The sequence below is a fragment of the Haemaphysalis longicornis genome, unplaced genomic scaffold (assembly GCF_048455015.1).
Source record: "Haemaphysalis longicornis isolate Haplotype H1 unplaced genomic scaffold, Haemaphysalis longicornis Haplotype H1 scaffold_7, whole genome shotgun sequence".
Lineage (NCBI taxonomy): Eukaryota > Metazoa > Arthropoda > Arachnida > Ixodida > Ixodidae > Haemaphysalis > Haemaphysalis longicornis.
Genome location: NW_027526422.1, coordinates 167,209,758 through 167,232,532, shown reverse-complemented (window position 1 = coordinate 167,232,532; position 22,775 = coordinate 167,209,758). Strand labels below are relative to the sequence as shown.

General features: G+C 50.2%; 2 protein-coding genes across 2 annotated transcripts in view; one reads left to right on the top strand and one right to left on the bottom strand.

The window, feature by feature from the left end:
• The window catches only part of Slga (proline dehydrogenase slgA), a 245,486-nt gene that overhangs the window by 24,261 nt on the left and 198,450 nt on the right, over positions 1-22,775 (top strand). The gene's annotated exons all lie outside the window — the stretch shown is intronic.
• On the bottom strand, positions 11,346-13,677 carry LOC144147202 (carbohydrate sulfotransferase 11-like). The gene has a single exon (XM_077679273.1). It carries the CDS (start codon positions 13,566-13,568, stop codon positions 12,150-12,152), a length of 1,419 nt encoding a protein of 472 aa, XP_077535399.1. The 5' UTR covers positions 13,569-13,677; the 3' UTR covers positions 11,346-12,149.

Here is a 22,775-nt window from a genome sequence, read left to right as displayed (position 1 = left end):
TTGCGTTTATTCTGTCGTTTGTTCACTTGGCTATTGACATCAAAAGAAGGCAATTACCGTGTCACCTTTACGTGACCTTTTGGTTGGTATGGTAGCGTCAGACGTATATAATAAAGTTCAAGTTGCGTCCAAGTAAAGGACGCTTGTAATCTCCGCGATTAAATTTCTGAATTGGTTTTGTGTGGTGATTGGTAGAACAGTTAGCGTGAATTGCATGCCTAGCTCTTGTATTTTTGAACGGACCTTTTTTTAATGCCGTGGTGCTTGGGCGGGCCGGCAACGGCATTACTCAGCCGTAGCAAATTTTCCCCGTATAGTACGATGAGCTACTTCTGTGTGCGAGTGTGTGTATGTGTGTGTGTGTGTGTGAGAGAGAGAGAGAGAGAGAGAGAGAGAGAGAGAGAGAGAGAGAGAGAGAGATTTTCGTTCTTGTGCTCCTATATATTAAGGACGGGAACTGGAACCACCTCAAGAAGTCGGGTACGAACGTATAGCGAGCGTTCGCTTTCTGCCGTCCCCCTTTTAAACTGAGTACCGCCGCGGTGGCTCAGTGGCCGAGGCGGCGTTGTGCTGCTGAGCCCAAGGACGCGGGTTTGATCCCGGCCGCAGTGGCCGGACGAAGAGGAAAAACGCCCGTGTGTCGAGATATTGTCTCGTGCACGTTAAAAATACCTAGGTGATCCAAATTAATCCAAAGCCCTCTCCGGTATACGGCGCGCCTCATATACCCGGAAATTAATGCAGGTTCGGCGCGTGAAAAAAAACATCGAAGTCGGAACATTTGAATTTTAACGGGTGGATTTACCGAAACAAGGTTTTGACATTCGCCGGCTTTGTGCACGGGGCATTGCATAAAGGCGCGCCCGCGCTTACCGGTGAGAACCAGTGGCGGTCCCAAGGGGGAGGGGGGGGGGGGGCGAAGGGGGCGATCGCCCCCTTCACCCCCCCCCTTCCCCCTCAGCTTCTTATTATTATTTTTTTTTCGAAGCATTCCACTTGCGTGAGGTTAAATCCCACTTGTGCGAGGTCGCAAACGTGTTGCGACCGTCAGAAATGTGGGCTCGAGTCAGCCGTTGCCCCGCCTACGGGGAGTCAAAAACCACTGTGTCGCTAAGTGATTTGTGCGCAGGCGGGTTACACCACATACGCGCACACGCCGGCATGGTTATCACCTCCTCCGCAGAACTGGCCCAAGGAGAGGAGCGGTTCTTATTCGACCCCCCTCCCCCTTCCAAAACCAATCTCTGGGACCGCTACTGATGAGAACAAGGTTGGAAGCGATAGTGTCTGGCTGTAGCGCGTGCGAACTACAGTTACGTGTGCTATATGTGTCGTGTGGTGCGAACACGTCGGGCGTGCGTGCATTTCGTCCGCGTATGAACGGCGTATATTCGTTTGGACGTGTAATCGAGCGGCGCTGTGCCTCTTAACGGGGAGTCTGAATCCCGGTGTAGCAGCGTTGGGGCCGGCCTGCAGACGCCTGCAGACTGGACAAGCCAGCGTGCAGGAGGTGCTAACTGCCGTCGCCGACGGGCGTGGCTGCTGTTAGCGCTGGCCGGCTGCAGTATCGGAGCGCGTAATCGCTGCTTTACGGCCTCGTTCGAGTCGGCGCTGCCGCTTCGGGCTTAACCCATATACATACGGCGCGACCCTGGAAGGCACTTTCTGCGGGTACCGTGATAAGGTTTAATTGCAGTAAGCGGCCTCCCGTTGCCTCTGTATGTATACGTCCCACTGTTGACGATGGCACTGTTTCGGCGTTGAGGAACAGCTGGAAAGCATTCCTCAGATACTGACGAGCGTATGCGCTACATCTGTTGAGGGTCTTAATTGTTAACGCCATGAGCGCAAATGCGCATGTGCAGATGTGCTTTAATGCTGCGCTAAATCGTGTCGACGCGTTGACTGGCACGCATACCGGAAGTTTCACAAGGAAGACTGTAGTTGAGCTAAGTGCACAAACTAGCCAGCTTCAGTAACCTTTAATCACTGCTTCTTGCGTTTCCCCTTGCTCGGCATATACGCATCATTGCCTTTGAAGTTGGACGTGTTCACGTACGGTACACGTCGGTAGGTGGCGCCGGAGTTTTCCCTCGACTAAAGTAGCCATTTTGGGGGTCTTACCCTTGGCGCGGCCGGGTTGCCGTACGCGCAGGTATAGCACTGCTTAGGCCCAGCTTGCGTCTGCGTAAAACCAGACATTCGAAATATGCGAGGATCGTCAGCACGGTGCACGGAACCAATGTTCTTCAAATTCGCCGAGCCTTGGTGACCTGCCGCTGTCCATAGAGTTTCATACTAATATATACGAGAGGGAAATCTGGCGCCACTGTCTAGGGGAGCCGCGCTTCAGCGAGCGTTCCTTCATGTACCGGGCAGGCACGTTCCACTTGTCCTTGGCATGGCTCATGAACAGGCTGAAACGTTGGATATATGGCTGCAAAAAAGCAACAGTATTACCATAGATGGTTCATAAAATTTGTTTTGTTATTATAAAATTGAACCTACAAAATGTCAGTAGTTTTTTAGAAGCTTAATGTACGATGAACAAAAAAAATGTTACTTTTTTGTTTATTTTGGCTTCGAGACAAAAAAGAAGCCGTATGGCTAGCTAACCCAAGCAGGCGAGGAACGTCGCTAGCAGCAATGGCGCCGCCCACGGCAGCCCGCGACTGCAGCGACTGATTTCCCTTTAGTATATATTAGTATGAAACTCTATGCCGCCGTCGGCTGCGGCGTCCACAGCACCGCCCTCCCCTTGTAGCGGAAGGAAAGAGCTGCGAGAAAGCTCGCGAGTCGCGCTGATCCACAGTGATCTCGCAGATGTGGAACAGTGCTTGCTGTGTTCCACGACGTGAGGCCACAACTGTCAGAGCACCCGTTAGAGGGACCTCTGTCGCCTTTTAGGTGTGCGCACCGTTAACCGGGCGTAAATGGCGTCATCGTGGTCGATGTTGCGAGGAAGGAGCGCCGCGATCCTGTTGCCATTCAGCGGCGCATTCAGCGGGCCGTCAGCGGCGGTCCGTCTGCAGGCGACGTTTGCATGAACCTGGAGCTCCCGCTGATGTCGGGCGTTCACTCAGCTGGTTCCGCGATGGTAATTCCGGATACGCGTGTGCTCATCCCATTTCGAGAAGGGTCACACGTTGAGGTTCCGCAACGAACGTAAACGCGTGTACCGTGATGTATGCAGATATAGTTTTGCTCCTGCAAACGCCGTCGCGCAACGCAGGCGCCCGCACACCTGACAGCGGTTTCATACATTCTTGTGGTCGCATGCAGAACGCAAATTCGCGTGCAGAATATTTGAATGCACGCGTAGAGACAGGATAGGTACGTGTAAGCTGAACTGCGCATAGACGTCGGCGGGGGACGTCGCCGAGTGCGAGTGAAAACAACGGGTGAACGTATCGCGGAGGAGCGTAAACAAACTATGTCGCAGTGCACGTCCGCATATGCTCTCGCACCTACCGACACCTTCACATGCCGACCTGTTTGAAGGCCCTAAACAGTGAGCTTTCCTGCCTTCTGATGTGTATTAACAGTACCAGCTTTTATTCAGTCATGTTGCTGTCATAGTTCAACATCTTGCTGTCATAGTTCAACATCTTGGCATTTATAACGTAAACTGAGCAGTCTCAGCAATACACGTTAAACTTTTTTACACCCTTATGGCATAAAAAGGTGTAGTCTAGCTGTAATAAGGGTAGTGCAAGAATATTACACCTTTTTCCTTGGGTTCCGACACCCTAATTCGTAGATTTGCACACATTTTGTGTGGCAAAATTGGTAGTTACCGACTGCAAGGGTTGACCAAGGGTGTAGAAAAAGTGTAGGATTCGTGTTTGTTACTTGATTACAGCGATGATTATTCAGGTCATATACCTAGTTTTAAACAATCCCACCCCACCGATCGTGGAAAATATAAAGTTCAAGTCCACCGCCAGGTATATTCTGCTTTCCAAGCAGTATTCATACTTGTGTAAAATTATTATGGTAATAACGGAGCCATGCAGACAAAATACAAGTTGTTTAGTTCGAAAGAGTTGGTGTTTTATAGTGCCCCCAGCGCTTGTCCGGCACCAAACCATGCTTTCTCCACTGTGAAATTTAACACTTTAAACCGTAATTTTGATTCTCCCGCTGAAGCGTGTGTTTCGCGGCGTCTCCGATGACGTATCCAGGACAAGTACTGAAGCAAACGTAAGTATGCGCACTAGGGCTGCAGCAAACGGCGGAACGCCTTTTTTTGCTGTCAATCCTCCTAGATGGCGCCACCATACCGCTCGGGACCGCTTTCCACTCTCGCTTTGTTTTTGACCGGAATTGTGCCTGGATAATGTTTGCTACGGTTGAAAGTACTCGTTTTGTGAAACATTGGGTATGCTCGACAAACAGAGTCTCAGAAGGCGATGTCACTTATCCCAGTTGGCCAGTGTAAGATCAACGCACCGGACGGCTGTGCAAGTATAACCGGCATAGTGCGCGCAGTACGCTCCGGTGCTTCTAAGTGTTTGTTTACTACGCTCCGGTGCTTCAAAGTGTTTGTTTACGTTGTGCGTTCGTAACTTCAGTCATTTACGCCACCATTCTCACAGCTATAAAAAGAATATGCATTAAATTTAAGCGTAAATAGCTCGTTCTGCAGGCTAATAAGCACTACCTTGCTTGCGTTTGCTTTTGGCGGCCTCAGCCAATGGCACATCTGCCCATAATACGTCATAGGTTCTAGTGCGGGAAATGAGCTAGTGGGTGTCATGGCCAATCTATATTTTCGTTATTATATAGCCTATTTGAGTGAAGTTCGTGTTGAAAGGGGTGTCGGTGTTATTCTAACGAGGCAGGCTGTCGCATGAACCAAACTGGCATTTTGTCTTCATGGCCCATTTAACATTTGTTACGCAATAACTATAAGCACACCAATCAGTGGTAGCGCATAAAATTTCAATTTTTCTTAGTACTGATGAAACTTAAAAATAGTGTCGTGAGTCAAACAGAATTTTTGCGTAACACGATATTTGCGTATTGTATATATGGTTTGTTCGTGTCAGTACGAATTAATTTCGTTTGAAAAATGTAAAAAAAATGCCCTGAATGCCGACCCTAAACTTTTTGCATCCTCTAACCCTCCCCAAAAGCTGGGAAAAATGTTGAAAGGTGGTTACACCTTTCTTGATGTTGTTGTCCCAACACCATCTTGCAATTTATCTGGGTACACTCTAATGCTCTAAAATGGTGTTGCATAGGTGTGCCTGGGGTGGTGGGAGGTGGTTACATCTTTTTTTTTTGTGTAACCACCCTTATTTTAGTTATGGGTGTAATTACAGCCATTCTGTGCTGCGAAAAGTGCGGTGGCCGACTGAACAACCTCGGTTTTTTTGTTGGGTTTAGAAATGGGTGTTCACTTGTAAATAAATTAGGCCCATATTGTTTTACACACCGTGAGGTACAAAACACCCCCCTGCCCCCTCGTAGAAAATGTTCAAGTCCACCCTCGTGGCCCCTGATTTCGAAGCATGCAGTACGGCTCCATACATATTTCGATAAAATTATCGTTATGCTGTTAACAGTTTCTATATACGCGATAGCTGTACAACGCACCCATAAGGTTAGTCGCCTGAGCATTCTTTTCTTGTTAGTACTGATGAAGCTTAAAAATTATCGTAAATCAGATAGAATAACATGATAATTGGACAGTCTAGTAATGGCTTGCTCGTATCAATAAAACTGAACTTTTTTAAAGGCGCGGCCGGGGGTGGCGCTGCCACTGCGGAGCAGCGCGCCCAACGTGATCAGCGCGCCCACATGTGCGCGCTCCCCGTAAAGCGAACCCCTTGAAAGTCGGCTTGCATTGTCGGGAAGACATTATTTGAGGAAAATATAAGGGTTTTAATATAAAGGTTTCAAGGACGCGTAGTGCATTTTATTAATAGTATTTTGATCTGCTGCGACTGTTTGACACACCAAGCGTCGCAGACGGATTGACGCGTTTCTTAGTTCAGGCTACGTCGAAACGCTTAGAAAAAAAAAAAAAAAAAAGACGCCGGTGTGTTCGAGATTTCCGCGCACGTTAAAGATCTCCAGGTGCTCAAAACTAATCCGGAGCTCTCCAGTGCGGCGCGCCTCATCGACCGTGTAGCGTCGGCGCGTTAAACCTCATAATCAATCAAAAATTCGGGTTTGCGCGCATATTGGAGGCAGGAGTGATGAGACGTTAGTTCCTTGCTCCTTAAGCGCTGGACACATGTACGATTGCTACACGCGATTCGCATGCGACTGATCGTTACGACTGTCACCACGACTAGTCGTACGCGTGAATTTGAGACACATGACCCGATGCGTGCATGCGATGCGTCGTCGGCGTCGCTCCGCCCACCGTTTTTGCTCCATGGTCAACTACGACTATCGCTGAGCTGAGCCTGAATTTGTAGATTCCGCGCGTTTAATCGCAAAAGATGGATAAAGCAGGCAATCGTGAAGCGTTTCCTGCCTTCGGAAACAGTCCGCGCACACGTCGGTCGCGCCAGTCCGCGCACACGTCGGTCGCGCCTGCCAGCTCGGCACACTCAGCGGCTCGAACCGGCGCAGACCACGGTAGCAACCGCGCTTGTCGCTGCTCTTCTGAATAAATCTGATCGCTAAAAAAAAAGTAGCTTATGCGAGAAAAGGGATGATAGTGTGGTGAAAAGTTGTGTTACGGATTGTCATTCGCAGTTACACAGATAGCGGCGATCAAATATCCGCCAGGATGCTAAGCCTAAAGTTTCCAACACCCGAGCCGACCAGAGCAACGCACGCCGGTTGCGGGGGCTTGGGGCTCAGCGGGCTCTCATTGGCTGTGGCCTCACGACGATTGCAATGATGGCACGACTGCATCTGGCTTGCCAGACGCACGTCGTGAGCCTCCTTCGACCAGCGATCGACGCCAAAACGGGTCCTAACGATCAATCGTAACGAGCAGTCGCATGCGAATCGCGTGAACTAGTCGTACATGTGTCCAGCGCTTTACTCGCATTTAGCGCTGGTCGCACTCCACGACGACCTCTTAGTCCTTGCGCCCGCATATGGAATGTTCCGTGGTGCGGCCGTTGCCCTCCGCCTCCGAACATTATGGCGCCATTGAGACGTACCGTGTTTTCTCGTACAATAGGCGCCCCCCATTTTCTTTCTTCAAATTTTGGGCCAGTATTCGGAGATGGTTCAGTTCCGTGAAGTAGTAACTAATGCTGTTCTGCTCATCTCGGAGATGCGCGTTCGATCCCCGCTGCGGTGGCTGCTTTTATGGTAGAGGCTGAAAGCGAAAAAAGCCCGAAATAGATCCCCGGATGGTCGAAATTAATTCGAAGCCCTCCACTAATGCCCCAGATTCGGAGCGTTAAGGGGACCCTGGAACACTTCAATTTTTTTTCTAAATCGTACATTCTTTCAGAACGTAGTCAACAAACACACCCAGTACCTATAGAATAGGGTACACAGAGTGTCTCAACCAATAATTGCTGCCCTATGCTTATCAGGCAACTTAGAAACTTGCTCAAAAGATATTGTAGCGTAAGCTACACTGGCCGAGGTTGAGCAGTTTCGCGTGAGTCTTGAAGGGCCGTGCTGCGCTAGCGCTATAGTGCCTGGAATATATATATTCTAGGCACTGTACTAGCGCGAGGAGCATTGGATTGGATTGGATTAAATTGGATTGGAAATCCAATCCAATTGGAGTACGGGTGTGTAGAAAATTGGGTGTGCACATTCGCCGGTCTGCGCATTCCAGAGGAGTGACGTCATAGCCGTGGTAGACGCACTGGCGCCGGCGCGTGCCCAGCTGTGCGCCTCCGTTGCGCAGTAGCCAAGTCTGACGGTGCGCCGGAGCCGCTTGATAGCCGTTTTGCGTGGCTCCTGGAGAGCCGTGCTGCGCATATGCGCGACGAGCAGTGACTGGACTGGACTGGAAATCGTTTTAGCAGCAGTAAGCATGATAATCAGCTAATCCTAGACAACCAGGAAACCCAAGAATAACCAACTGAACCTTAGCTCACGCTATACGTATATCCTGGCATAGCCGAGCTAAGCCAGTGCTAATTTTTTTCTCTCTCCCTATCCTGGCGGTCTTCAAGCGCTCAAATAAAGTCATTGCAGCATTTCGGGAGCTATTGGTCAGATTACTTCAGTTGCAGCAATAAACGCTTTCGATTGCCACTTTGCAAAAAAAAAGTAAACGCAAAGCAAAAAAAAAAAAGCATTTCCACTCAATGTGAAAGCTGTCGGAAGTGCAGAGCAGTGATTCGCCATAATGGGCTGTAAAGCGTATCCGCTCGCTGCAACCACCCAATGCAATTCAAATTTCCCGCCTTCGCACTGCTCGCGCACCCTCTGCCTGAAATATCGCCAGCGGGAGTTCTGTTGCTTTTGTGCTTGCTTTTCCTCCCGCACCTGCCGGCGTTGCACTGCCACTTTTTTTCGCATAGTGTGGTGAAGACCAACCCAAACAGCGGGCCTAACTAAATGAACGCGGGTGCTGCCGGTTGATTACATATATTTTGCGTCAAATGTACCTACAGATTTTTCGTTGCGCTAAACAGCGGGGAGATCTATGACAAGAAGAGAGTTTCCAACGGTTATGACTATATAAACCGCTTGGCTTTCGAAGCTTCTGGGTTACGCCGCGACGACAGCCGCTACGACGGAACGCCGTGGGGCTCTACTTGGGTCCAGCGAGCGGGGTATACGACTGCAAGGCGAGCCACTAAAGTGCTCTGCACTTAAAACGGAAGGCGGGTCTTCCGTTACGAGCAGGTCACCCAGTGCCGCTCCTTGCTGCCGATAACTCTGCAGCTTTCGCAGTGCCTCCGTAGACGCGAAGCAAAGAGCAAAAGCGTTCATCGGAAATGTTGCAGAGTCCCTTTAAACCCCGTAATTTGAATTTGCGTTCCGTGAAGCAATCCCTTCGCTCACCGCGATATCCGCCTTGCGCGTAACCTTTCACACGCGTAAAACCTTGCCAGTCTCACGGCCGTCAGCGTTTAACGTCAGGCTGCTTCCGCTAACTAGCTGATGCCGCGGAAATTCCGTTACGTAAAACATGAAGTACTTAGAGCCAACGTGTCAGTCCTCGAAGAGCCCCGGAACTTCCTGCTGTGGAATTGCAAGTTGCATTTTGCTCTTGTAGGAGTTAGGCTTGCTGTCTCCGTTCATATATGGGACGGCCTTTGATGCCCAGTGCTGCTCAGGAGCAACAACTGAAACAATATTTTCTTTCTCCCGCAATTTTCGGTTTTCTCGACATTGAACACCATCTGTCGAAAGACAAAAGGTTCCCGGACCTTCAAAAATTAAAAAAGAGAGGGTACCACGCACTTACGTGAGCTAAAAAGAAAGTATTGTTGTAATGCGCGTCAACTCGCATCGAGCCCGGGGGCTCGATGGGCTATAGTGACAGGTAAGCGGAATAGTGCAATTTCGTTGTTATTAGGAATGATAGCAATACAAACTTTGCGTTATTGTCTTCACTTGAACCATAAATTATGCTGGTCAAGGTAGCTTTCTTGTTCAACTGATATATGGGCAGCCAGTGCCCAGTGGGTTATTGTGTCCGTCCTAATAAACCCATTTTTTTACTTCATATTTGTGATTTCGGAAGTCCTTTTAATCACAAAAATGTTTTCACGATCTTTTATATAAAAAAGCAAAGTTCTGGGCATCAAAGGGCTAAGTGAAAAGCGTCTGCTCGACGTAGTGAGCAAATGGAAAGCTTGGGCCCTCATAGCAGCCATATGCAAGTGATTGGAAGGGTGACCTCCTTTAACCGCGACTTTTTCTTTTATTTAATTTTAGAGGCCACTTGAGTAAAAAAAATACGTAAAACTGCGGTTGATTCCTCTGTCGTAGGAATCGGTAAAACACGAAAGGGAAATGCGCAGCGAAATATGCAGCTGGGCATGATTTGCGGGTCGGCGGCTCTCTTGTGGGTGTGCTTGGCGAGCTAGGTCCCGCTTGCGGGTCGCTTCGGCGAAGGTGTGCTGGCGTCATTTCCGTGACGGATATGGCGTCAGTGAAATCTGGGTGTATCTGGGCATAAAACACTTTCGTGTTAAAATATAAAACCCCCAAAAAACTACCTTAAGTATAACGTGCTCTGTGCTTCTAAAGGTTGCTTCCCCGCAAGAAGACCCTGTATGCAGAGGTGCACCCTTTACAGGCCGCTTGCTTCGTTGTTCTGGCGTCATTTCCGTGACGGATATGACGGAAGTGAAGAAGATGAAACCCGGATTAAAACACTTTCGTGTTAAAAAGTGGCCGGATATCTGCTTGCTCTGCTGAAAATGTCGAAAGACGATAGTCTTCTGCCGTCCCTGCCGCGCAGCACCCTCTCTCCTCTCCAGTCTTACACGTTGTTTATCTGCCCTCTGGCCCGTCCAATGACGAGTACAAACGGTAGTTTGCTGAACTGGATTCAATGTTCCCGCCTTCGCACCGCTCGACCGCCATTTGTTGAGACATTTTGTTCCAACGTTTCTGGAGCAGCTGGAGGAAACATCTTTTTTTGTTTGCTTTGCTACCCCAGGACCCGATCCCGCGTCTATTTTTAATCAAAAGAATGCTGCTACTGTCAGTTATGTAGCAATGTTTTGCTTCAAATATGCCTGATACTTTGTTTTTGCTGAGCTTGTTTACACGTACGACACATGCCACCAGATTTTGCACTTTGGAAGTCGTTTTACCGCACATAATCGTCTCGTTCGAGAGTTCTCTGAACTTTTGGCGGGGCGGCTGAAACGAGTGATAGACGGACAGACAGACCAAAATTTTTGTGTTTAAGTAGCTCAAGAAAGACTATCGCCTCGATAACACAAGTTGAGGACCGCGCTGCTGGGCAACGCGTAGCATGCAGTTTACCCCACCATCCTTACTGCTATAAAATTAATATGCATTACATTGAAGCGGAAACAGCTCGTTCTGAAAGCTTACATGCCCTCCTAACTTGAGTTTGCTTTTGCCAGCCTCAGCCAATCGCACGGCTGTGCATACTACGTCATATGTTCTACAGCGCGAAATGAGCTGGTGGGTCGCATGGCCGTTCCATTTTTCCTTAATTGTATAGGCTATTTGGGCGAAGTGTGCGTTAATCAGTATGATTCTAACGAGGCAATCTAATCCAACTTGCGTTTTGTCTGCATGTTTTTTTTTTTTTTTCAGTTCAGCCGTTGTGCAATGGAAAAGGGTAGTGAGGACGCTGGTCCGTGTGTGCCGAGCTGGTTATGCCTGCTTAACCGGGCCTAACCGCAGCTTTCCCTTTTGACAGAACACCCGTCGTTCTTGTCTGCAAACTTACACTAAATAATCAAGTCTTCGTAGGCACTGTTGCGTAAATTTTATGCGCCCTTCACATCACAAAACAGTGAAATAGCACGACGGTACATCGTCGCTTCATTTGCGACTGGCCGTCGGTCATCGCTCAGCACCCGCGGTCATGCGCTGCGTTTGGCACCGTAGACCATGCTGCGACGTTAATTGCCGTTCGCGTCATCGAAAAGGCCTAGCTCGTCGAGCAATCCGAACGGAGAGAGCACCTAGAGATGCGTCCGTTGTTATTTTTCTAGAAAGACGTCACTGGACACGTCACGAAAGAGAATGAATGCGATTACCCTGGGTTGGTCCCGTAAAGTTCACTACGCACATCAGGTTGCTTGACCATGCATGCTAGGCGGAGTCCGGACTTGGTTGCGAACCGTTAGAGCCGGTTGACTGGATTGCCTCAGTAGTCGCAAAACGCCTCGAGATGGCGATCGCCTACTTCGAACAGAATCCGCAATAGCCGCTACGTGGAATCAGTTGGAGCAAACTTCATTTAAGTCCAACACTGCACTCGGTTGAAGACGTCTCTCGAGGATCACGGGTCATGCGCACTGGTCCCCCCACTACACAACCGTTGCCACGGCGACGACCATGCGCGTTATCTTTGGAACTGGAGCAGGGTGGTCGTTGGGCCCCTAGTCTTGGCAGCAGCACGCACGGCAGCACTGCACCTCTTTCTCGATTCCACTAAGAACTAGCTGCAGGATGCACCTTACACTTGACCGCACAGCACGACTGCCTTTGGCTCCTGCAGCGCTTTGTGTCCCGTCCGCGGTGTCCCTCTGCTCCAGGAGAAGAGTGCCTCACCCGAAGGGAGGATAGCGGTGGGCGTACCGGAAGAGGGCCATGTCCTTGCGGTAGACGTGCCTCAACCGGGTCAGCAGGGGCTCGCTCACGTTTGCGTAGTAGGCGCGCATCAGCGCCGCCGTCGGCTCGGACGAGTACGTCCTGCGGCGGCTGGGGAAGTCCACGCGGTCCGCGAGCCCCGCGCGGCGCAGCACGAGCCGCGAGTCGCTCTCCAGCGAGTCGTACAGGCCGAGCACGTCGTAACGCAGCTGGCACGGGAAGCAGAGCTCGCTGAGCGGCCGCCAGTGCTCGTTGAACGCGGCCCCGTGTTCGGCGGGGTCGAGCGAGGCCACGTAGCGCAGGAACTCGTCGAAGGTGACGCCGCGGCCCGTCTCCAGGGCCTCGCGCGAGGCGTTGGCGCCGCGCTGCTGGCGCACGATGTGACGGCCGTAGCGGCGCGGGAAGTAGTCGCTCCAGGCGCGCTCGAACTTGTTGCGGTAGGCGGACAGCAGCCGCTCGAGCGGGTGCCGCGCGAACAGGAACTTGAGGTGTCCGGCCAGCCGGCGACGCTGCTCGTCGCGCGGCAGCTGGGCCAGGCTGCGGAAGGCGCTCGGCTCGTGGCTGCGGTTGGCCGGGATGCGGCTCGGGTCACGGAGCCGGGCGCGCAGCGCCAGAAGCACGCGGCGCCAGTTGGTCGAGGCCACCTTGGGCACGGAGCAGTAGAGCAGCGCGTGCGCGTCGTCCACCAGCACGTGGTCGAACCGGGCCGCCGGCAGGTCCTCCAGGGTGGCCGAGTCGCCGCGGCAGGCGGCGCGCAGGCGACGCTGACGGCGACGCTGTTCCGCCTCGTCGTCGCGCTGCCGGGAGGACGTCGAGTCGGGTTGGGACGCGGGGCCGCCTCCGGCGAGCGTGAGCACGATCACGGTGGCGGCGAGAAGCAGGCACAGCGTGAGCAGCGCGACCACGAGAGGCAGCGGGGGTTGGGCGATCCGCCGGCGGCCGCGCATGGCCGGCGGGATGCGGGGAGGGCAACGGTCTGCTGATGCGGCCGACTCTGCCGGGGCGTGCATTGACGGGGAGCCCCCTCTCCCCTCCCGCTTCCGAGAAGAGGAGAGGCAAAGGAGCACGACCCCCCCTGGGATGGGATGGAATGATGCGGAGTTTGCCGCTCTGGAGAGGAGGACTTGAGAGAGGAGCGCCGTTTTGAGATGCACGTTTCTTTTTCGCCTCATTTCTCCTTCCTCCGAGCCGGCCGATTCAGCCGCTTCTCGGGACACGCCTTGCCGAGGGCTTGTCGCTTTCTTTCGGCGCATAGGGCTCGTCTTGCGGACCCTTCGCGCGGCGGGCGCTGTTCGTGGCCGGCCAGACGCCCGGGGAGGCGCGTTCGCAGTTGTCTGGCCTCGAGCCAGTGTTGTTGTCGGTGTGGGAATATGCATTCCCGTCCCTCTGCTGCTGTACCGAAGGCTGAGGTCACTTTGTCATTGTCGCCCTCTCCTTTTCAGCGAGAAAGATGAATGGTCCTTGCGCGCTTGTCAACTGGCCCGCACCGCAGCCACCGGCCTTTCGCACCCTTCAAAAGATACTGTATTCGCCTCAAGTGGCGTGAGCTCTGGACCCGTGAAATTCCCCTCTAATTATTTTTTTTTTGTTGTTGTTGCGGTGGGAGGACCAGCCTTCGTTGTTACTGAGCTGTGTATCGTGTAAAGGCAGTTGCGAAGCAATGTATTACACACCGATTACTGCCAGCACCGCTCCCTGTGAGTAGCAAAAGATCGCACATCCGTACATCGCGCGCCCATAGCTTTGCATTCTTTGTTAAGCGGGAGACTGTGACGCGAGCAGGGATTAATAAATGACGTGTGAGCCTCGCCTCACCCTTTGCTTCACTTCTCTTTTTAATGATGAAGTTTTTTATGTGTGTTGCCCCGTCCATCGAAGGAATGCGAACCCGTTTCGTTCCTTGCCCCCGATGGAAGTGCGGCGCTGATGCACTCTATCGTGAAGTCAGAGGATAAGGCGTTGTGCTGCCGACCCCAAGGTCGCGTGTTCGATTCCCGGCCGCGGCGCCCGCTTTTCTGATGGAAGCGAAAACACGCCCGTGTGTTCGATATTTCGGCGCACGTTAAAGATCTACCAATGGGGCAAAATCAATCAAGGCACGGCGCGCCTCATCGCCTGTGTAGTCGGCACACAAGACCCCCCATTTTTATTTCCCAATGCCGCAGGTTCTCTCGGGGAACTTTGTTCCAGCGACTCTCTCGAATGGAAACGTCAGTGACACGACCATCTCATGTCCCGCGTACACTGCTTGCAGCATTTCGTAGCCTCGTTACTGGGGGAGAAGGTGACCGAATGTTTTTTTTTTTTTTTGGCCATCGCAGTTTTGAGGTTTCTAACCGTACAAAACTTCCCGGACGCCATAAGTCGCCCGTCCGGACATATAGCGCCGGAAACACTAGCACGGACTCGCAGCTGCCCCGTGTTTCAGAAAAAAAAAAAAAAAAAAGAAAGAAAGAAGAGAGAGATAGAATGTTTCGTCTGGCGTGTAGGGATTTCCCGTCGGGAAAGTATTGCGCGACCCGCCCAGTCCGCTTTGAAAAACAACAACAAAAGAACATGTATTCGATCGCTATTCCGCAGACGGGAAAGCACCTGAAAACAGTTGTAGCCTCTTTGTTCCCCCCCCCCCCCCCCCATTTTTTTTTTTTTTTTTTTTTGCGAGAGCCGGTTCGTCCTTAGCGTCAAAAAACTTTGAAGTTATGCGAGAGCTGGAACCGCAATCTTCGTTATATTGCCGAACCGTTGGAAGAGCGTGCAGGATATGTGCTCGGCAAAGTTAGGTCGAAAGCATTGCGGATCAAAAAGGCAGGTGAAACTGAAACCGTATGGGAAACCACCAGTGCCGCTTTGCTTCTTCGAGCACGAAATTCGGCCAGAGTAAATGCACTGGACGTCTTTATACAGCGGCAAAGTGAGAGGCTGCGGCGGTATAGTTGAGGGAACACATTATTGGCTTTGTTACCCGTGATGCAACTTGCAAACGTAGAATTTCGAGCACTGCAAGCGGTGACAGCGCATTCGAAAAGCGAATTGTCCTCGCTCAGGACGGAACCTGAATGTCGGCGCCGAAGCGTCAGTCGTTACCAGTGTCGGCACCGGCAAACTGCGCCACCAACGTGCCGTAAAACTACTCCTGTTCGTAAAAAGAAAAAAAACAAGAAATTACGGGGCACCACACATTGCAAACTATTATTCATTTAAGCATTAACAGAGATTTAAACATTAGTTATTTTATAATTAACAGACATTGAAAAATAGTAGTCATTTAATAACTAAAGGGGAATTATTTTTAGTTGTGTCGGAAGGTTTCGACCCTCACCGTTCTGGACGACGCTATGGACCTCTTAACATTTCGCTCTCATCAAAAGCCATGGATTGGCTCCCCAATTAATTCTAGCCCTAACGGCACTACAAGCTGGACACCTTCGGAGCGGCTGCTACTGGAAATTGGAATGCGCCGCAAACGAACCCTTCGCCGAGCACTTGATGAGCGCGGCTCGCTGACTCCGGCCGCCGCGGTCGGTATTTTTTTTTCTCGTTGGAAGCAGGGAGCTAAAACGCCTATGGGTCGAGATATCGCCAGTTGGCCTAAATTAATCTGTATCCCTTCATCGCCGCGCTTTGTAGCGCACGTGTAGCTTTCGGACATGAATGTTCTTTATTTGGGAGTACAGAAAGGGAAAGTATTTCCGACATTCTCTCGCGTCGAACGTCGTTCGTGTCGCCTTCCTGCCCAAATAGCGGGCATGAGACGAATGATAGTGCAAATATCGAACATATCCTGAGCTTGAGAGTAGATGCCCGTCTTTTCACCTATTGCAAGAGCAGTAGCGGTCCCAGAGATTGGTTTTGAAGGGGGCGAATTTTTGGGGGGAGGGGCGATTTTTTTTTTTGGAGGGGGGGGGAGGGGGGGGAGGTGGAGGGGGCCAATAAAGAACCGCTCCCCTCCTTGCACCAGTTCTTCGGAGGTGATAACCATGCCGGTGTGCACGCATATTTTATTTTTTTATTATTATTTCCAGGTACTGTTGGCCGATTGGGCCGTTACAGGGGTGGGGTAAAAGCTGACATAACAACCGCCATGTCAAGCGTAAAGAAGAAATGCATAGCCGATACAAAAAGAATACATTGTACTACATTCTACAACTTACATGCTACATCACATACATCACAAAATACACTTCACAATACTACATCCTACAACTGCGCGTATGCGGAGTAACCCGCTTGCGCGCAATCACTTAGCGGCACAGTGATTTTTGGCCCCAAATAGGCGGTACACGGCTGGCTGGAGCCCCCATTTCTGACGGTCGCAACACGTTTGCGACCTTGTACAAGTGGGATGCTTAATGCTTAAAAAAAGTAAAAAGCTGAGGACCTCCTTGGGGTGGGGGGGGGGGAGACCCCTTTGCCCCCAACCCCCCCTCCCCCCTTCACCCCTTGGGACCACCACTGTGCCAGAGGAAAGAACTTGGACATCGCGGTGACGAAACGAAAAAAAAAAAAAATATTGACGCACTTCTTGTGAGTTTTGTCATTCACTCCTGCAGGCTTCCCCGTGTGACACCAGTCATACAATCATCATCGGTGTATGTATACCTCAGCTGGCTGTCTACGCGGCGGATGGTATCCCTGCCGTCGGCCGGGCGCGTGAAATCCGATATATGGCCCGCCTAAGATGGACCCGGCGTGCCTTTAGCGCGGTGTTTGTGTGTATACGGAGCGTCGCGGCATCTGGGCTCTCGGTGTATCCACTTTGTGCAGGCAGGAGAGCTGCTGCTTCCCCGGGGCCAGCCGCGGGAGAAACAAACGCTTGCGCCACTGCTGGCACCGAACCAGACGCGTGATGGGCCGTACCTCGCTTATAACCTTGTTTACCCGGCGAGAAAAGAGAGAGAGAAGCAGAGGTGTTGGAAATGCGCCGCGTTGAACAGTGTAATCGCGCCAGAGGGTCCCGACACCCCCAACCCCCTTCCTTCTGGCGTCGTTAACGTCTGAATTCAGAGTAACTGGAACAACAGAAAGAGGCGGCACTTTGGAGCTACGTGGGTGAATGGGTGAGGCAGAACGAGGTCTGCGCGGGCTGCGACTGAGAGCGAGGGTATGTACACAACTAACGCTGATGGAAGCTTTTCGATTTTCGTCTCTGCATTTCGTCATATATTGCAACTCTTCTGTTTTTTCCTTGGCGTGGGCTGTTGCTCTTCCTTTGAGAGTCTCGCCGCGATGTACTTGCGAATAAGTAAAAAAAAAAAAGCCCGCCAGTCCACCCTGTGAAGTTGGTTGGAATCTGTAAACGACACCCACAAGGATTACTCACGCGACGTCACTTAAACTCACACACGTGGCTCTACAAAGGGTGAAACCAGAGACAAGTGAAGTGCGCTTAATCACACCCTTTATTACTTCAAAGAGATATTCTCTGCTAAGGTTAAATCAATGTATGATTCATGGAGGGTGGTTGGTTGGGTTGTACTGGTGAAGCACATGAGTGGAAACGTTTTTTATAAGCTCAAACCCGCTGTTAGACGATCGCACTTCTCCTCTGTCTTTGCCGCCGCCGAAGGAGGCGGCGAGATCGGCGGCAGAAACGGAGAAGTGAGATACAATGCGTTGGTGTGACAGGCCTCTCAAGCTTGGACGTTCCCTGGTTTCCCTATAGGCGGCGTAAAAATCGACGCCCCACGTGACCAACCTACAGGGCCCTTTTCGACCATCAAGTCCACCACACGGCGCAAGCGGAAGGTTACTTTTGGTATAGAATACAAAACATTCATTCCGTGACTCAAAGAGCCAACACAGTTCGCTTACAATGTGTTGTATAAAAATATTAATTAGCAAGTTCCGCATCAAACATCTGTTGAGCAAAAATGTACGCAACTTTTTACGAACAGCCGACTGGTGCACCACCTCGTTTCTGAATTCGCAACCACAAAGCCGCCAATTCAAATTGAAACCTCTGCAACGGCCCACCGTTTCTATGTGCGCGGAACACTGTTTTCGTGACTGTTATTGCTGTTATGTGCTTTTGCGTCCATCAGTTGTTGAGAGGACTGGCAAAACACTGGAATTGATTGCTTGTGGAGTGACATATGTGGGAAATTCCGCATCGAGAGACAGCTGTTGCGGCCAGAATATTTTATTCTTCTAACAGAAGGTGAGTGTTATGCACTCCGCTAGAAAGACGGTGCAAACGAAACCGTTGTCGCCGTCAATACCTCATTTGTGCCCTTCGTTCGAAATCTTAGCGCAAGTGAACGAGTTGTTATGGCAAAAAAAAATGTTGTCACGAAAGCGACGTACAATTGCAGCGATCGAAATGAAATGTCCTGGCCTCTGGAAACTTGCGGATGTCAATAAACGATTTGTTCTCACTTGCTGCTCACTGTGGTCTGTGCCAGTCGAGGCCATCTGGTCACATGGCGTAACATCACTTCACTAGCGCGGCGCAAGTAAACACGCGGCCAGCGTGCCAGCAGGGTGTCGAACCGCAATATTTTCGGGTTCGGTTCGGGTTCGGGTTCAAGCCTTTCGGGTTCGGTTCGGGTTCGGTTCCGGAGCACCATTCCGTTCCGGTTCGAACCGGTTCGAACCGGTTCAAACGGGTTCGAACGGGTTCGGAGAAAAAAAAAGCAGGCGTGTTTTTTCTTCTGTTAATTTTTTTCGTGTTCGGTTTTCGTTTCCTTGTCCGGTTTCCTTGTCAAAAGCGATGCCATAATGTAGGTTTCTTTGTACAAACGTTTTGTTTTGGCCAAATTAAAGCAAGCCTGCAACACTTTTTTCAACTTTGTTCGAAATCTTGAATGCTTGCAGACCAACAGTACTTAGATCAGGAAGTCGGAAAGTCCCTCAGACAAAAAGTACTGCTCTATCCCCATCAGACAACTTACAAACTTGCTTGAAATATTTCTCTTTTCCCCAGTCTTGGCGTTCTTCTACCGCTAGAATGACGTTATTACATCGATTTAGCGGCTATTTTCCAGCTTTCCTTAAGTTGCGACATTAAAATGAAATCCACAAAAGCGAAGCAGAAACGGAAGGCGTATCTGCTGGGACGAGCAAATGACGCACTGCTGCTCTGTGCTGGCAATAGCTATAACTTACGCAGTGCTTCCAGATGCGAAGATAAGAGTGAAAGCGTTGATATAAAATGTCAAAGAGTTCCTTTAACAGTAAAATGTACTACAAAATATTTTCTATAGTAGGTCCACGATTACAACTATAACTGAAGCGAAATGAAAAATTCGCTCGGAGACATAAGACTGCGTATTTGTATGAATTTGAAAGCCCTGCTCTAATGGCCGCAAGTTTATTTTTATTGATTTAGTTTCTTTCAATTTTACAATTCAATTTAATTTATTCTTGAATCATAACACTGCAGTTTTATACCCCGCAGTTGTTTTATTGAGGAAGAAAATGGCGGACGATTGCGACACTCACTAGTGCGAAATTTGAGTGCAGCGCGAACTGTAGTCCTCTCGGTGACGGCGCATAGATGCTGTGTCTCAGGAAGTGATTGCGTCTTTAGCTAATGCATGACGGCGCGCGGTATACTCTGTCGTTATCTCGTTAGGCGTCGCCACTGTGAAGCACGTCTAGCGCGGTCACGGAATTACGCCCTCCCCCTTACACTTTCGTCATACCTTCAACCTCCGTTTTCATGCTAGCTCTATCTTCCGTGGCGTCTTCGTTCTCTCGGTTACAACGAGTCCGACGCTGATGGACTACGCGAAACCACAGGAGCGGGTGCTTAAGGGCTGCGCTCTAACGCATGGCTCTACGTAGCCGCTGTGCAGCCATGTGATCGACTCCCTTCGCCGACTAGTGACGGGCCGCACATCGTCTCCAAATAATGCGTTCTCGCCACAGTCTTCTGGAAGGCAAACAGGTATCCTCCTGACCCGTGGGCAGCACACGGGTGCCTCCGACGCCTCCCCCTCGGTGCATCTTTGCCAGAATCTTCTGGTAATGGGCAGCCTCCCTGCAGACTGCCTATTGCCCCGTCCTACTATAAACAGACGACCCGTCTGTCCACAATCGTTTTAATGCGTAGCATTCCTTGCCGACAGCCAGGACAGTGTAACACCCTGCATTTCCAGAGAAATGCATATATAGCGAAAGTTCCACCTGTAATCGCTATAATGGCGTAAATGGAGATAACTGGTCGCCCGAAATTTGTGAAAAACTGACAGATAATAAAAGTGATTACCGAAACTTCCGAACCGTGTGACACCATGCATTTCCACAATAATGAGGATTCCGGGAAATTTCTACGTGTAATCGTTATAATAGTGTAATTGGAGATATTTAGACGAACAAAATTTATAAATGTAAAAAATAAGAAAAATGTAAAATCATTGCGGAAACTGGTGAAACTGCGAACACCCTGCATTTTCACAATAAGGCAGATTTCGCGAGTTACAAATGTACTCATTATAATAGCGCAAATGGAAATAATTGGTGGAACGAAATTTTGAAAAACTATAAAATAAGTAAAATATTAGGCAAATAAGGAAAATGGCAAATCGTATAACTGCCTGCATTTCCACAATAATGGAGATTTTGCGAATATTCCATTTGTAATTATAGCAGCGTCAATTGAGATAATTGGTCGGACAGGATTTATAAAAACCAAAAAAATTCGCTGTAGAAACTCACACTGAGGACAAGCGGCATACGAATGATACGCATTAGTCGATAACTCTTTGAATTTCTGCAGAAATTTTTCAGTACCCTGGAGTGTCGCCATGGTACAGAATTTTGCGTCTCCGCCCCCTCCGCCCGGGCGTCTCGTGGTGGGCCGACCCTCGACCCCAAATCACGCATCCTCGCAGGAATCGTCTTCCTGGCAGGCAGCCAGGCAGGCAGGTAGTTTACTGGAAAGCTGGCAGTCTTTTTGGCGGGCAGGAGAGCCTGAGCGCCCAACATCTTTTTTGATTCCACCAAATGTCTACGCACGCACGCGCGCATGCACCCCTGTTTTCGCACAATGGGGCAAAAAATTTTGCATTGTAAATAAATAGGTTGGTCTGCTACGCATTTCATGTACCCCTTGTTTCAAGGGCGCTTTAGCTTTAACACGAAATCATTAGCACTGCTAGAAGTCGAAAACAGTCCGGCGTCGGCGTCAACCTCCGACTGTCAAGCGTGGCTGGTGGCGTTTAAAGCGATTTCCTTCTGCTCATCTTTCATACGCTAACCTACCAGTTAGAAAGAAAGAACGGCTTTAATGACTCATTGGACGTCGTGTACAGGACGGCATTGGATACGGAACCACCGGAGATAGGAACTTGCTCAATGGCACTTCAGCGACCGGTGAAAGCGGTTGGGCGCTAGGAAAGATAATAGCTGAGTGAATTAAGTCACAAGCAGCAGTATTTATCCGTCGTAGAGAGAGGGAAAATGACCTTTAAATAAATCGAGGAAAAGTTTCAGAGAGGCGTCCTCATTCAAGGGGTCGAGTCGACAGTCCTTTCCATCAAGAGAAACTGATCTTCCGGGCCGGAGCTGGCCAAGGCTCTCTCCCAAACCTCTATGGAAGCGTGGAGGCTGGGTGGATCTAGGGTGGACTTGTCGCAGCCGCCTACTGTGTGTATGGGGTTCCCAGGCTCTCCACAGAAGCGACGAAATGGAGAGAATTGTGTCCGGTCAAAAAGGTGAAGACTGGTGATGTGTCGAAGGTGTTAATCCGCAGGGCGCCGAATAATCTTTCCTGGTTATTCGGTAGCGATTTGTGCGCGAAGGAATACGTTCTATGGGAGAGCCTATAGTGCTAATTAATTTCCTGGTATGCATACAGGATGCATGCGCTTGGGCTCGGCTTCATCAGCGCTGGCTAAGCTGGTCAAATGTCGAGCCACGAGGTTGCTGATCTTGTCTGCCGGCGATGCCAGTATAGCTGGTGCCCATACAATCCTGGCTGGTCTCGTTGGTGGAAGTGTTGTACATGCAATAGACCGTTGGCAAAGTTGCGCCACGTCTGATAAGAGCTCTGTTATGAGACGTTTGGCGCCGCTTTGGCTAAGCCCACGTGATCGCCGCTTTTTCAGCTTGGAGGTGGCTGTGTTCGGGGGTTGAGATGCTACACCGGTGGAAGGCTGCAGTACGGTAGCACAAAGAAAGAGAAGGTATTGGCTATCAGGTGTCTTTCGCTTCAAAGCAGTGGATCGTTCCTCTTTCTTTTTTCTTTCAGTTTAGCTGCTTCCTAGTCTAATCTCATATATATACACATTTTGAGAACCTTTTGATGAATATAAGATATGCATTAGACAATTAGTTTTTAACTTCAGTGCGAGATGTAAATCTTACGCGAGAAACAACATAAGAGCATAATACCTGCATAAAAAAGGCCTTTTATAGCATTCAGGTGGTCGACACATAACATTCCGGCTATTTTGTCCGTAACTACATTTCCTGATTGGTCGAGAAAGAGAACGCTGCGAAATTTACAAATGCCAAGGACCCCAATGCTATCATGTTTGGTCCAACGCTCTAATCCGCCTTAAGTGACCCTCTAATTACTCTAACACATATTAATCAACACCGCAATCCCACTAATTCACATTAGTTCATTCACTCATCTC

Excerpts from the sequence above, each read along its gene's own strand:
- LOC144147202 (XM_077679273.1), bottom strand. The coding sequence starts at position 13,568 with ATGCATATTCCCACACCGACAACAACACTGGCTCGAGGCCAGACAACT.